This window comes from Tinamus guttatus, unplaced genomic scaffold (genome assembly GCF_059628265.1).
Source record: "Tinamus guttatus ecotype Peru unplaced genomic scaffold, ASM5962826v1 Tinamus_guttatus_pri_ptg000531l, whole genome shotgun sequence".
Classification (NCBI taxonomy): Eukaryota; Metazoa; Chordata; class Aves; order Tinamiformes; family Tinamidae; genus Tinamus; species Tinamus guttatus.
In genome coordinates this window covers 44,151-59,581 of record NW_028289065.1, presented here as the reverse complement: position 1 = coordinate 59,581, position 15,431 = coordinate 44,151, and the positions used below count along the sequence as shown (strand labels likewise).

The following is a 15,431-nucleotide window of genomic DNA, read 5'->3' as shown; positions in this document are numbered from 1 at the left end:
AACAAGAACAGTCTGCGGTGCTGGCACAGCGCCGACCCAGCCGGGCCGCGGCCGTTCAGCTTGGAGAGCTCCTGACGACAGATGTTGCAGAGTCCCCCACGGCTTCATTTCTGAATACAGGTGAGCAAGGCAAGCTCCAGTGAAGCAGGAGAGTTTCTGCCCGGGCCAACCAGGATGGAGTCCTGCTCCTGCACACTGCAGCTGCCGGAGCCGAGGATCCAGCTGTGGCAGGGCACGGACACTCCGGACCCCCCGCGAGACACCAGCCTGGGCACGTTGGCTGGCACCTCCACTCCTTGTGGCACGGCGCAAAAGGGCGCAGGCAAACGCACAGCTACGATGAGGCTGATGAACCACGGCCAGCGAGGAGCTGCCTTCCCTCCAGACAGACCCTGAACGACACCCCTCGGGCCGAGCGCTCCCGCCAACGGCCTCCTCTTTGCTAACACGCAGACCTGCCCTCTCCTGCCAAGACTCAACCCGAGCTACAAGGCTGGGAATGGTTTATTTTTTGCAAACAGTGTCGGCTTCCAGTACAGAAGACTGCAGCAGTACAACACGTTTAAACTGGACTGGAAAGGGAAGGTCCCGCGCGCTTCTCCAGCGGAACGTGCAGTGTCCACAAGCGGCCCGAGCTAAAGGCCCTGGAGGTGGCTGTGCTGGCCGGCAGGCAGGGACCGGGATGCAGCTCTCGGAAGTCCTCCCAGCAGGACAAGCTCAGGGCAAGCTGATAAGACGAACCCTGCGATGTCCACCCGTGCAAAGGGCAGTAAGTGCAGACACCCGCAGAGCCCCGCACTCCTTCTGCCCTCTTCCAGCCTGCCTGCACACGGGCAGAAACGAGCATCTTCTGTACATAACAGACCCCTACTCCAGGATGAAGAGACAGTACAAGAGCTCTCTGGTGGCAAGAGAGCCAGAGGTCTATGGTTTATGAAGAGAAATTATTTTTAGATGATAGATAAAGCTTAGCATTCCTTCCCATAAACTGTCAGCATCAAGCCAAGAACTCACGTAGAGAAAAGTCTACAGGTTGGCACGGACACACTCCTCTTGTCTGAGGATCCCTGCAGCGGCCAGAGAGCAGGCAGCAGGGCTGTCAGTGGAAGGCGAAGCCAAGTGCCAGAGAATAAACACATCCTGGCCACAGATGGACTTATAGAGGCACAAGGATGGAAGCAGAGGAAACAGCAGAGAGCATCCAAGGATGCACCACTAGAAAAATCCTCTCCTGTTTGTGTTTCAGCACAGGTGGCTGCCTGCGCAGGGTACCAGGCTGCAGCCTGAGTCAAGGTGGGTGACACTGGATGAGCCACAGTGGCAGCTGATACCCGATTCCATTACCAGCAGCCTGCAGGGAGCCTCAGAGGACAGCACCCTCCAGACAGCTCCCAAGGCCTCCCAGCGCCTGGGGTAACCCCACGTGTATGGAATTGCAGCGCTGCTTGCGAGGGAAGGGCAGAGCAGACGAATCCAAGCACAATGTGTGTACGAAACTGGAGCATTTCTGCACCGTTTCTCAGATCAGGCCTTTTAGAACAAAAGCTGAAAAAGGGGCTAAAGAGGATCCAGTGTAGCAGGATCAATCCCTTCCGTGCCTGAAGGCGGCCCAAGCAACAGTGAATTCTTCTGCCAAGCTCTAGTGCAACTGATACGGTGCTGGAGGAATACACGTGCATTCATGCCTACCATGCCAGACAGCCTAGGAAGAAACCAGCAGTTCCATCCTGGTCCAGCTTTCCCCCCCAGGCAAGGGTCGTGTCTAACGAGCCTTACCTGATCCGATTTTGATCAGTCCGTTGTGCTGAATGAAGATGGTGTCACAGGTCAGGTTGCCATGGATGATCGGAGGATCACAGGAGTGGAGGTAGCTGCAGATTCACAACAGACCCTGGTGAGGACAGTGCCCGTGGCGAGGCAGGAAGCCTCCCTGCACCCTCCCCGCCCCCGTAAAGTCAGAAGGGAGCACGAGGGCAAAGGCTCCACACCAGGGATTTGCAGCAGTGACCGTGCACGGAGCAGTGCACTGGGACGCACTCAGGACAGCCAAGCAACTGGCCTCCAAAACCGGGGAGAAAAGGAGCCTTCTCTACCCAGAGTACCAAGAGGAAAAGGAGGGACTCATCTGCCCCAGTACTGGAGAAACACAGCCGGGAGGATGCTGAGAGTCTTCAAACGTTATACCAAAGAACTCGGAGCCTTATTCTGCCCCCACCATACAGCATCAAAAGACGTTCCCGTCTTGCCATGCTTTCCAATACGCATGAGTACAGCTTTCCAGGGCTGGGGTCCCGGGTACATCTGAGACAGCTGTTTTTACATCCCCCTCTGCTTGCTTTTATATTAGCAGCCAGCACAAACACAGACTGTCAACTCCAACAAGCTTGCTGGAACCCTAACTACGCCTGGACAGCTCTATTTAGCCACATGGGAACATTTTTCTCTACAGAGTGGGAATCTCGCTCTGATGTCTGGGTTGTTGTTCCAAGACTGATATCAACTACACACTAACTCTGGCTCAGGTTGAGAACAGCCTTAAATAAATAAAAATAAACAGTCAATGCTGCTTTGCTGGGTGCACTAAGACACCTGCAGATGATCTACATCAAGAAATACACCACCCCACGGCTTCTGCATGCATTTGTATTTTTCCAGCTCTGTGTGTACTCCTAACACCACCACACCACAATTATGAGCAGAACACACACTGCAAGGCTGCGGCTCGTAAAAGCCAAGAAACCTTCCCTCGCTCCACTCACACAGAATTTGGTTTGAAACTTCTTTGCTCAAGTCTTCTCAGCCCTGGTTAGAGTCCAGTTGTAATGCTAGATACTCTGTCACGCTAGAGAATGCTCCCTAATACCCAACTCACATACTCGTTATGGTGTAAGTTACCACTGGGGCCACCTTGGAGACTTTCAGTGTTGTTTAACTGGAGAGCCTGTGGTTGGTAGGGGAAGTACAGGCGATACCCTGCAGAATGTATCCCTGGGGCAGGGAATGGGCCGTGCGACTGACGTTCCCGTGAGGTTCCACCACACCAGGCTTGCTCACAAGCAGCAGCACGCGCCTGTAGCTGTGAACACCCCACACAGGTGTAGGGAGGCTGTACGAGTAGCCCCAACGCCTGTAGCTCACGTACCTGAGAGCAGAGAGGATCTGGGTACACCAGCGCTTCCAGGCCTACAGACAGGAGCAAAGGTCAGAAAAAGGGGCCATGGAAGAAGAACTAAACCACAGCCCATCCACGGGAAGGAACATACCCTCCCCCAGGCGTTGCCTGGCCGCCTTCACCTCCGGCACCGGAGCGTGGGAAGCTAAGGACTGATGGGATCAGCACTGCCACGCTCAAGTCAGTGTGCACACACTTGCATGGATCAAGGAACAGGCCTCCCCCCCATGCTCCTGTTGTGCACAGACCCCTTCCATCCTTCCCTCGTGCACACATGGAATGGAACATGCCTATCACATCACACACCAGAAGCTGCGCAACAGCAGGAAACCAGGCAAACAGGTGGAATAGCTGTCCCAGACAGTCTGCAACTCTCTGAACGCTCATGAACAGTGTTCCAGAGGCTGATGGGCCTCAACAAGGTGTATAAGAAATAAAGAAAAAAGCGCTACCTTTTCATTCATAGTCTTGTGGTTTTTCTTTGTCTTCTTCAGGAACTGTTTCAAGCTCCCTGAGGACATATATTCAGTGATGAAGATCACCTGTGGCGGTAGGGTGAGACATTACCCTCAGCTTCACTAGTTACACACCGGATACAAAGAGCAAGAAAGGCCAATGCACCCTTCACTTCACTTACCCTGGCCTTATTCTCCTTTACATCCGCCCAGTATTTGTGAAATTTCACAATGTTCAGATGTTCCAGCTGAATTAAGTTGTCAAACACTGCTTTAACTTTCTCCTGTAACATCAGAAAAACAGAGACAAAGCTACATCAACCTCCCCCAGACCACATCTTCCTTTCTCATGGGTTTGGGCACCCATGTACAACCCGATACAGCCAAGCCACTGCGTCAAGAACAAACAGCACGAGACTCCATCACATCCTGCCCTCAGCTCAGCGCTGCTCAGTCACAAAGGGAAAGAGACACAAAAGTGCACAGAAATAGCCCAGCAAGGGCTTTTTGCACCTTTTCTGCAGATTGGGCTTAAGCTGCTTTTCCTACATCTCGGCAGCACAGCATTCCTGTTGCAGAGGAGCTGCAAGTCTGGGCAATAACCCACGAGAGGCCCCTGACACCTATAAATCCTGCCCTGGCCCCAGACCCTCCGCTTACCTCTTGAAGCTTGAAATTCTTCCGTTCCGAGAACTGAACCTCATTCCAAACAACCTCGACGCCTTCCTCCGTATCCATGGCCAGGTAGGCATTATCGATCCCTGGGACATTGCGCTGATTCACCTGGGCAGGAAGGATGGAAGCAGATGCAAGATCCAATCAGTAAGAGACCACCTGTTTTACGCCGTTCCCGTTTTATACGCCGTTCCCTTGACTCTTATGAACTTTTAGAGTGATGCAGATCCCCAGAGCAGGTCGTCCGCACGTCCCAGTCTGCACTGTCCACATCTATCTCAAGAATGGGCACAACCGAAGGGGAATCACTACAGGTCAAATAGTAAGAAACCAGAGCTGAAGCAAAACTTACCACCACTTTGGGGTAAAAGCTGCCTTTTGGTATTGATCTGCTCTGCAGATCTGCTCTTTTGTTTTATGATAATTACAGTTCATTTTACCACAGGAACTCTGAACCAAACGAAAGGGATGCAAAAAAAAAGGCTCCGAAACTCAGCCATGACTTTCTGGGGGAATCCACAGAAGCGTGCTGATAAATGAAACACGGGAGAAAGGAAATTGAACCAAGCACAGAGGAACAAAGGCAAAACAGCAAATTAGGAAGAGACTTGGGAAGGGATTGCACAATTCAAACTGCTAACAACTTCAAGTCAATAAATTCAAGAGTTAATCTGGCACAAGTACAGCCGCACCTGGAACAACAACAAAAACACAGGCGCACACGTGCGCGCACGAACACACACTGCTAAAACACGCGTTCCCGGAGGAAGCGCGGAGTGGAGATGCCCGGGCAGCGCAGGGACTTGGACGCCGGGAGGGACCCACTGCCAATGGCATCGGGCACACGCAGTGTCCCTGCATCCAGGGCACCCTGTTGTGACGCCCTGCCCGTGCTATTCCAGAGGCTGAAGTTAGGCTCACGGTTGAAGCCCCCTTGTACTGGGCAACATGGTGTGATCTGAGGTGATTTCTGCCTCAGTACGCACTGAGAGCAGGGAAGACTGGGTGGGATTTACCTGCTTCATTGCGAACCGTCAGTCATGACAACGCCACGTCCCCTGGCCACGCACCCAGGGCCCCTTCGCCCCCACGAGAGCCCCCGCGCACCCGACACGGCGCAGGCTCAGCCAGCGCTCCGCGCTCCCAGCAGCTCCGCGACGTCCTGGCGCTCCGCTCCTCTCTGCTCCCAAGAGGGTGTCTCGCATTCGCTCCCCTCACAACGGAGCTTCTCACCCAGCACAAAGACTTCTCAAAACTTACTCCATTCCCGCTGCTGCGTGTACAGGCCAACGGGGAACGGACAGAAACATCCATCCACAGGTATCACTGGGCTAGACACGGGAATACCCCTTCACTGGTTATTTCATCAGTACATTAACAACTTGAACCGACTGCCCACCACCATGGGCGGGATTTGTTTGTGTCCAGGAGCCGGGGCCTGTGCGAGCAGAGCGCAGAGCCTGTCCCTGGGACAGGGGAAGGTTGGAGGGCTCGTCAGCGCGTCCAGATCCCCAGGGGAGGGAGTCATGAGCACGGGGCTCCTGCCAGCATAGCCCGGCGGCAGGACAAGAGGCAACGGGCACAAGCTGCAGCCCGGGAGGCTGCCCCGAGCACGAGGGGGCCGCAGGACGGAGCGGGTCGCCCGCGGAGCCACTGGCTCTGGAGCCGCCGCAGCCGCCCGGACCGACCCGTGTCCCGTGCTCGAGGGGACGCTGCTCGTGCGGGGGCTGCACAGGCTCTCCAGAGCTCTCCTCCGACCTTGATCATCCTGTGACTCGTATTTTAATAAAAAAACCAGCTGGCGAATGACAGCAGCACCAGATCCCTCTGTGCAACCAGTCAGTGAAGGGGGATGTCCGGAGGCAGCCGAGGGCAGCACCGTGCCCAGCCGCGACGGCCGTGCCTGCACCCCGCAGCCGCCTCCTCCTCCGCGGGCCGCCCGCACGGCTGTGGGGCCGCTGCTTCGCGGGCTGGTTGCGAACCTCAGTGACAACCACGACGCTCACCGAGGCCGCAGCCCGCGGTGTGCGGAGCCCAGTGCCTCCCTCCCCGGCCCGGCTCACCAAACGGAGCCGCCTCCGTGACTCACCGGCGATACCACAAGGCATCACGTATGACTCAGGACACCAAGCCCAGCTGACATCACCAGGGTAGAAACCATCCAGGAGGTGATAAACGGTTTGGGCAGAGGAGCAAGGAGGGAAGAATGCAGGCAGACAAGCGGGGAGGCAAGAGCAGGGCAGGGTGCTGCATCCTGCTGCACAGCCTCCCCAGGCCCCACAACGAGCCCGAAGCCCCCGTGAAGCAGGACCCGGCACCTGGCCCGCACCCTCTGCTGGGCTGCGGCGACGCTGCCCAAGGGGCTCCTGGTGGCCAATGGACTGATGCCAGTGCCACAGGTGACAGTTCAGAGGCTCCTGGCCATCACTGTATCACGGACGCAGTGGGCCAGTACAAATGCCAGACCTCTGCAAAGCTGGCCAGGCAGGGGAACATCAGGAAGGGGCGTTCAAACTGCTGCCTTCCACGCCGGGCCAAGGGGCGAGTGCCGCTGGGCGCAGGGACGCGCTGGGACCTGGTCTGCGGAGCTAACGCCGCCGGGTGCAGGGACGTGCGGGGACCTGGTACAGGGAGCAAGCGCCGCAGGGCACGGGAGCAGTGCACGGGGTTCCTGATGCCCAGGGTAAGCGTGCAGGGCCAGCCCACCTCACCGCCTCCCTCGAGCCTCAACAGCCTGCAAGGACATTCCAATGGGGCTGTTTTAATTGCACTGGTGCTTTGAGGGCCCCAGCAAAGACAACAAAGTGCCCACGTACGGGGGGGCAGGAACGATCGAAGGAACCCAGAATTCCACGGGGAGAACCCACCAAGAGCGAGCAAAGCTCCATCATAGCAAGGCTGGCGTGAAGCGAGCAGCCACGTTCCTGAAGACACCGCGACTCCGCAGGGAAGCGAGGGCTGCAAAACGCCCTCCCTGCAGAGCACCAGCCTCTTTCCCAGGAAAGCCCTGTTAACTAGGCAGGCTTTCAATAGATGACGGAAAGAGTTTAACTAGACTCTGTTTAACATGATTTCTAACATAAGACAGAGCAAGCAGTTCTGCCACTGCAACAGATTTACAACTAAAATAATAACGCAGCCCTTTATCTACACAAACAACACCTGAGGAAACTCAAAAATATTTAAAGTAGATTTAAGTAGTTAGGAGGAGAGAAGAATGAATAAGGTTCAAATGCTGCTTCTTCAAGGCATAAGTTAGCAATCATAGAATCATAGAATGCTTAAGGTTGGAAGGGACCTCTAGAGGTCACCTAGTCCAATCCCCCTGCACACGCAGGGTGATCATTCAAAAAGAAATTAAAATCACTAAGATAACAATCTCAAGGAAGGGAAGAAACCAAGCTATGACCATGGCTATATTGATTAGTGCACAGATCAACAAGTACATGGAAAAGAAAATCCGACCATCATCAGCACAATAGCTGGTTCTTCCAGCCAAGAATGCGGAGGCAAATGGGAAGGAAAAGCTCATGAGCACTAAAGAGGCGTATGCACCAAACCCGGCAAATCTCGGCTATTCCAACGCAGGTTTAAAGATCCTTTGAGCTTCTTCTCACTCCTAATTCCACATGCAGCAATCCGGTGGAGTTGCAGTCCTGAGCAAAAGCCAGAGGCCGTTTTTCACAAGCAGACACACGAGAAACGCGGCAAGCGACATCCACCCCGCGCAGCAGCCCCGCAGCCCGGCGCGGCCCGGCCGGGACGGAGCCGCTCGCCTGGGCCGGCCTCGCTCCGAGCGACAGCGGCCCCGGAGCCCGCGACGCCCCCGAGCCCCGCGACGCCCCCCGAGCCCCGCGACGCGCCCACAACCCCGCTCTGCCCAGCCGAGAGCCGCGGTGAGCAACGCGCCAGGGCAGCACCGCATTTACAGCTCCCAACAATAACTCTGCTGTCAGCGGGGCAGCAACGGCTCTGTTTAAAATAAAGGTATGACGAGTTGCGTTCAACAGAGCTGCTCACACACCACGAGGAAACCACACAGTTCCCATCCACACCATGCGCAACAGAATTGGATATATGAGCCGTTTATCAGGAGCCTAAAGGGCCAAATGTGCACATGCATTTAGTGGAGAGGCAGAAAAATCAACAGCAGCAAGAGCGCACACAATGAGCACGTTACCATTGCAAACAAGTACAGGGAGTCCAGCTGTAGAGAGATTCAATGTTGGGCAGAAACTCTCCATTCCTTACTCCCAAAGGGTAAAAAAAAAAAAAAAAAAAAAAAAAAAAAAAAAAAACACACACACCACGAGAGAGTAGAAAATTGAGGTGTCAGGAAGGTGACACTAACCGGCTGGTGCCTCAACTCCCATCGCCCCGTTACTACGGCTCTCGCCAAGGACGGCACGGCGCCCGCGGCGCCCGCTCCCGAGCGGCGTGAACGGGGAAGCAGCACGGGCAGGAACCGCACCGGCTCCTCCCGTTTGCAGGGAGCTCTGCAAGACACCGCTTGGTTTCCGTAGGTGTGAAAAATCACTATCGATGGTTACCACGAAAGGAACAGAAAATGCCATGAGAAAATACATACTGTTGTGAGCACAGATCATGGTTAAAGTTATAAAAAACATGTGCGGCATGGAGAAAAATCAAAAGTAATTATTTAATGTTTCTCATTATAAGGGGGCCCAATAAGGTGATCAAACATCATACTTGAAAGACGCTCTCGATCCTTGCATGCGCACAATCAAGCTGTAAAGCTGAGCCAACCGCCACACAGTATTTTCAGTGCCAGAAGCAAAAATGGCTGCAAATAGGGATTAAGCCAATTAACGGAAGCAGGTGCGTTTGTAGCTGCCATGTGCAGCAGCCCAAATACAGCATCTGCTGCAGACCGTTCCTGAACCGCTCACTGCGGGCCATCCCAAACCATCTCCCATTCCTCTTCTGGAGCGGCGGCTCCCTGCAGCCCTTCTAGCTCAGCCACCCAAACCCAGGAGAGAGAAAGATGGAGCAACATTCTGCCTCTGCGAGACGGGAAAGCGCCAGAGAGAGCCCTCCAGTGACACTGCCCTTCTGCTCGCCGTGTCCCACGGGTGCGCCAGCGCACAGACCCGACAGCGACGTTCAGCCAGGACAGGAGGTTTGGTAACCAACTGCAGGCAGAGAACCTGGCAGACGCTGCTGAAATGCCTCCAATCAGGAGAAGATAAATACACAAATATACAGAGAGAGAGTAATAAGAGAGACTCCAACCCATGTTAAAAAAAATAAAAAAAACTCAAAACTACGGTGTTTGAGCTCCTTCCTCGCCAGGCGCAGCCTGCTGCAAGCGGCGATGCCCAGAACGGGGCCGGTCCCGCGGCCGCCCGGGAGAGCCGGATAAGCGGCGGCTCCGGCTGCGCCCGCTCCCCCCGCGGCACCACCAGGCCGGGAGCGCCGCGGCTCCGAGCGCAGCGCAGGAAGGGGCTGCAGAGCAGAGTCCCGCACGCAGCGCCCTGCCGGCCCGGCTGCAGGGCTGCTCTGCTCCAGGAAGCCCCAGGCAGGTGGCAAAGCCGTCCCGGGGCTGCAGCAGCGCGTCCCAGGCCACGCAAACCGCCGCTAGCACCCGGGACAGCCCCCCGCGCCAGCCGGGAAGGTCTGGCAGCTCCTCGCCGGAGCCCTGGCGTCCCGCGCATCCCGGACAGGGCGGATCTGTGACTGGAAGCGACAGGCTCGAGCTCATCCCTACTGCTGCAGAAAGTTCCTTTCAGTCACCACAGCTGCCGAACACCAGATTCCAGCCCTGGGGAACACGAGCATCCATCCACCAGCATCCCACACTCTGCTCCCCTTGGAAAAATGCAAACCCAGAGGCAGAAAAGCATCAACTGGCTCCAGATGAGAAGTGGCTCAAGGAGCCAAGAGCCCCACGAGGAGCAAACAGGCAGCAGAGACACGGAGCACGATGAGGCAGCCCCAGCACGTCGCACCCGGCCGGGCTCCTCGGGGCACCCAGTGCCCCAGCTCCGCGTCCGTCCCCAGGGCCCGTCACGGCAGCTGGAACCCAGCGCTCAGCAGGGCCTGCCACCCTCTGCCCAAGGGAGAGCTGCGGGGGCATCTGCCAGGAAAGGTGGCGAGGCTCGAGCACGGCCACGCAGGTGCCATGGGGCACCAGCCTGACCTGCCACGAGCGCTGCGCCCCAGCCGAGCCCCGGCTGAGCAGGGACCCTCGTCACCCCAGCCTGCACCCTCGTCACCCTGAGCCTGCACCATGGTACCAGTGCAGGGGCCCTCGTCAGCCCCAGCCTGCACCCTCGTCACCCTGAGCCTGCACCATGGTACCGGTGCAGGGACCCTCGTCACCCCAGCCTGCATCCTCGTCACCCTGAGCCCGCACCATGGTACCAGTGCAGGGGCCCTCGTCACCCCGAGCCCGCACCATGGTACCGGTGCAGGGACCCTCGTCACCCCAGCCTGCGCTCCAGCACCAGCACAGTTGGGAAAAGGAACGATGGACGACTACATTTTGTTGAGTTTACCTGACCGTAGAGAGCACCAGAGAGAGAAAGTCAAAAACATACAAACGTGGCTGCCACTGCATGCACAGATGCATTGATATATATATAAAAAAAACCTTCAGGAATGAGACAGAAAAGATCGTGTGGGTCTCGGCATTCACTGCCGTGGGGCATCGTGAGAAGTGCTCCAGTGGCTGCGCTCGCAGAAGGGCTGGTAACAGCGCCCAGCCCAGAACAAGGACCGGACAGGCGCGAGGCCAGGCCTCTCCGTGGAGGCCGCCAGCGGCTGCCCGAGCCCAGGCTGCCTCCCGCCGCCCCACAAACAGCCCCGCGCTCGGAGCCTGTGGCACAGGCGCCCCGGAGCAGCCGGCCAGCACGCGCGCTGCAGCCGCAGGACAGACGGCGACGGGACGGCCGGCACGGCCCTGCCGCGACGCTGCCCCGCTCCCCCTGCTCCCGGCGGGGCTCCGCTCCCGCTCCTCCTCGCGGCTCTGCTCTGCGGCGGGCAGGCGAGCTGCAGTGAAGCAGGAGGCCGCGCGGGCAGAGCGGAGCCCAGCACGGGCAGCGCTCCTCGCCGCAGCGCGTTGCGCCCGCGCAGCATCACGCACCTCCTGAACACTGACGGGAAACCAAACCAGCCGGGTTAACCCCCCGGCTTCCCCACCGCCAACCCCCAGCAGCCACGACCGACGGCGGCAGCTTTCCAGGCAAAAAGATGACCTTCAATGTCAGCAAGTAATTAATACAATGTCTGGCTTGTGCAATCGCTCCGTGCTTTGCTGCCCACAAAAGGTGCCGAGGCAGCTATTACGCAGGTGACAAGCTACAAGAGTCCAGTCTGTGCATGGGGTGGTCCCCCCTAGTGACACGGGCCCACCAGCCCCGCACCGTCACAGCGGGGTGAAAATCCACAAAAAGAGGATTCTGCTGCAGCGGACATTACTTTTCTGATGACTGTATTTGGGCCAGTCTCCTTCTGGATCTGTGCAGCTGCTGTGGAGAAGAGGCACGAGGCCCAGGGCCTAGCAGGCACTTCGGCTTTAACACCTGCCCCGACAGAAGGCTGAAAGCGAGATATGCACGTTTTGCTACAGCTTATCTCTATTGGGAGCTCCTGCTCCTCCGAGGTAGCCTAAATGCAGCAGACAGAGGGATTCAGACACACAGACATGCGAACAGACACACACACACTGCCGGAGCAGCCGCAGCTCCTCACTCCTGCCCGCAAGGCCTATCCAAGGGGCAGCCACCAGCAAAGGCACCGCGAGCTCTGGGCACAGGGCAGCTCCTTAGCCCCGCAGCCAGGCACAACAGCGCTTAGCTGCGGACCTTCTCGGTGGTTTTTAGCCTCAGCAGAGCGCTGATCCCTCGCAGCACTCGCACCCTTCGCTCCGCAGGGCTCCCGGCTCCGGGAAGCTGCACGGCCGCCGCAGCACAGCCCAGCGCGGGCACGGGAGCTCCAACAGGCCCCAGGCTGCATCTGCCGACGAGTTCTACGCTGGGCTGATGCAGCCGCAGCGTGACGGATCACCCGCCTCCGCTGCCCTTTTGCTGGGCTTTGCGATCCCGCTAGCTCAATTGCGCTCGTAAGCAGAACGGCTTCTTCCCTTGTGTCCCCCGAGACAGCCTCCACAGAGCCACCAGCTTCTCCTGGAGCCAGCCCGAGCACCGCGAGCTGAAGGCGCCCACTACGACCAAGCACACCAGGAACCGGGGCCTCGCGAGGGCTGCTCAGCTCCGTGTGACCTGGATCACTGCGGCCAGACAAAGAGCAGGGATGAAAGGAGCTCCGGGAGGGCATCCAGGAGGGAGAGGCCGCTGCACCGGCCGCCTCGCAGCGCCGCTCCTGCACGCGGGGACTGCCTGGCCCACCCGGGACGCGTGCCCGGCCTTCCGAGGGGATCGTGTCCAACCACCCTGGGAAGCGCGTCCGGATCGTGCCCGGCCTCCCGGGAACACCGTGCCCGGCCTCCCGGGTACCCGCCCTCAGGCCAGGGGCTCGGCGGGACCGCGGCCGTTGCTAGGCGACGGGCCGGGGCAGCCTATGGGAGCGGGCGCCGGTGATGTCATGCCGCTTCGCCACCGCCCATTGGCTGCGGGAGGCGTCACTCTGCCCCGAGTCCCGCGGCCCGGTCCCTGCCCGGGCCGGAACCGGGCGCCCTGCGCAGCCCCGAGCGCCCGCGGCTCCCCCGGGCTCCCCCGGGGCGCCGACCCTGCTACCGCGTCACGCGCAGGCCCGGCCCAGCCCCGCGAGCGGCCACGGGCGTCCCGAGGAGACGGCGACCGCCCCGTGCCCTCCCCGGGACGAGCAAACCCAGAGGGACAGGCCGCGAAGCCCCGACAGGCACGGGCCGGGCGCAGCCGCGGGCACCGGCGCGGGCGGCTGCCTCCAAAGCACCCGAGGAGACACCCGGGACGCAGCACGGTCGAGGGCAAGAATGGGGCAGCGAGAGATGCTCCTCTTCCGCGGAGGGGGGCCTCCCCGCCGCCAAGGGGGGCGGGAGCTTGTCCGTACGGAGACACCAACGGGAACAGCCCGCGCCGTGCTGGCCGCCGGCACGGGCACCGCTCCAGCCCCACAGGTGCTTTTCCCTGGGACGCTCCGGAAGCGAGGCTGGTGTTCAGAACTGCCTCTGCGCTGGAAGGGCCGAGCAGGAGGGCCCTGCTCCAGGGCTCCATGGGCACCCGAGGTCCCCGGACGCTGCTCTGCACAGCCCGGTCCAGCCAAACCCCAGCTTTGTGCACACAGCTGAGGAACAAAGCAGGATTTAGTGTGCGATCGCTGCCAGGACACGTAAGAACCGCCGCACGCAGGCGGCTGCGGCCCGTCCCAGTCAGACGGACAAGTGCCCAACACTTCCCGCAGGAAGGCCGCACAGCCTGGGCGAGGGCAGGCTGGCAGGGTACCCTAATGCCGGCAGCAGCTCGTTCTGTGACCGTCAGCAGCCCCTCTGCTGCCACACACCTGCATGCCCGGAGCGAAGCTCCTGCGCTAACTACAGCAACGCGCCCGGCCCCGCAGAGACCCGGCCCTGCCAACACCATAGGGAACTTTCCAAGCTTTGGGCCTAGGCTTGCCCGCATACAAGGGAACTGAAACACAAAGGAAACACTGGCACCCACCAAACCTATCAATTTACCTGGGACAGCACAGAAAGGCCTGGAAAGAAGTGAAGATTTATGTGTCAGAGGGCTCCGCAGCAAGTAAAGCACACTGGAAAGGCAACACACACCGAACAACTGCTTCCCGCAGCCTCTCCTGCACGCGGCATCACAGGAAAAATCAGCTCCTGCCCACGGGCTCGGATTACCACGGAGAACATCTCCGGCAGCGTAAAGCAGAGCTGAGCATGGAGACCCCCGCACGGCCTCGCCAGGAGCGCGTGCTGCCGGGGCTCCTGCAGCACCGCGGGGCTCAGCCGAGCCGAGGCAGGGCCGGGGGCTGACCTCGCTCCGAGCCCCTGCCCCCGGGCCCGCGGCAGACCTTCCCTGCCGCGCGTGGGCTGCCCTGTGTTGTGCCGGCCCTGCGCGGCAGCCCCGCAGGCCCCGGTCCCCGGGGTTCTCCACGGCTGCTCGCGGGCTCCGCGCGGGCCCCGGCCTCCCCGCCGCGCCCGGGCTGGGCCCGGGCAGGCAGCGAGGCCAAGGCCGCGGTCCGGGCTCCTCTCACCTCCTCGCGCCGCTTCTGCCAGCGGCCGCACGGCGACTCCTCCAGGATCTCGGACTCGTCCTCGCTCTCCTCTTCCTCCTCCTCCTCCTCTGGGGGCGCCGCCGAAGTCACCGGCGGCGACACCGAGGTCATGCCCGGCCCAGACGAGGCGGGCTCGGGCTTGGGGTCGGAGCCGCTGCTCGGCAGCTTAGCCTCGCCCTCTGACATGCTGCGGGGCGGGCCGGGCCTGGCGGCGAGGCCGGGGGGGATCGGGGCGGGGGTCGGGCCGGGGCCGCGCTCGCTCCGCGCTCGCCGCCGCCTCCCGCTCCGAGCGCGACGCCGGTGCGCCGAGGGGCCGCCAACCGCCGCGCTGCGTCACGCGCGCCGTGGGGCGGGGCGGCGCCGCCCGCGGGCCAATGAGGGCGCTGCCGCGCGCCGTCAGCCGCTGCCGATTGGCCGCTGGGCGGGGCGCCCGGCTATATAAGGCTGAGCGGCCGCTAGGGGGCGCATGCGCGCGGCCTGTAAGGCCCAGGGGCGGCCTCCGCCTCGCCCCCTTCCCCCCCGCCCGAGGGGCCCCGCCCTGGAGCCCTGTCGTGTGTCCCCCCCCCCCCCCCGGCCGTGTCCCCCTCCCCTAGGGAGCTGCCGCGCCCCAAGGCGCCGCCGAGGCCCCGCGCAGCGCGTCGGGCCGGGCCAGGGAACTCGCGGTGCGGAGGGGGCGGCGCCACGCCCGGCCCGGCCCGGCCCGGCTCGGCTCGGCTCGGCCCGGCAGGAGGCGCCACTGCCATCACAAGGTCCTCCCCGGGCCCTTCTAGCCCATGCGCAGTCTCTATGGCAGGCACTTCCGGTCGCCGCGCCCGCCGTGCGCGCGCTCCCCCGCCCGCAGCGCCGCTCTGGCCCGCGCTTCCGGCCGCGCCGCTTCCGCTGCCGCCGCGCCGGGGGGTCCCGCCGCGCCTCGCCGCCCGCTCGGAGCCGCCCGCGCGCGCGGC

At 60.6% G+C, this 15,431-nt stretch overlaps 1 protein-coding gene across 2 annotated transcripts in view; it reads right to left on the bottom strand.

The window, feature by feature from the left end:
* NRBP1 (nuclear receptor binding protein 1) overlaps positions 1–14,679 on the bottom strand; it is a 28,716-nt gene extending 14,037 nt beyond the window's left edge. For both annotated transcript variants that reach the window (XM_088534043.1, XM_088534044.1), the window contains exons 1-6: positions 14,467–14,679; positions 4,288–4,410; positions 3,810–3,911; positions 3,625–3,714; positions 3,143–3,183; positions 1,777–1,871 (exon numbers count right to left, since the gene is read on the bottom strand). In XM_088534043.1, the coding sequence (XP_088390169.1) occupies positions 1,777–1,871; positions 3,143–3,183; positions 3,625–3,714; positions 3,810–3,911; positions 4,288–4,410; positions 14,467–14,673 (658 nt within the window). In that variant the 5' untranslated portion in view covers positions 14,674–14,679. The remainder of the gene's footprint in view (positions 1–1,776; positions 1,872–3,142; positions 3,184–3,624; positions 3,715–3,809; positions 3,912–4,287; positions 4,411–14,466) is intronic.
* Between the last annotated feature and the right edge of the window lie 752 nt (positions 14,680–15,431).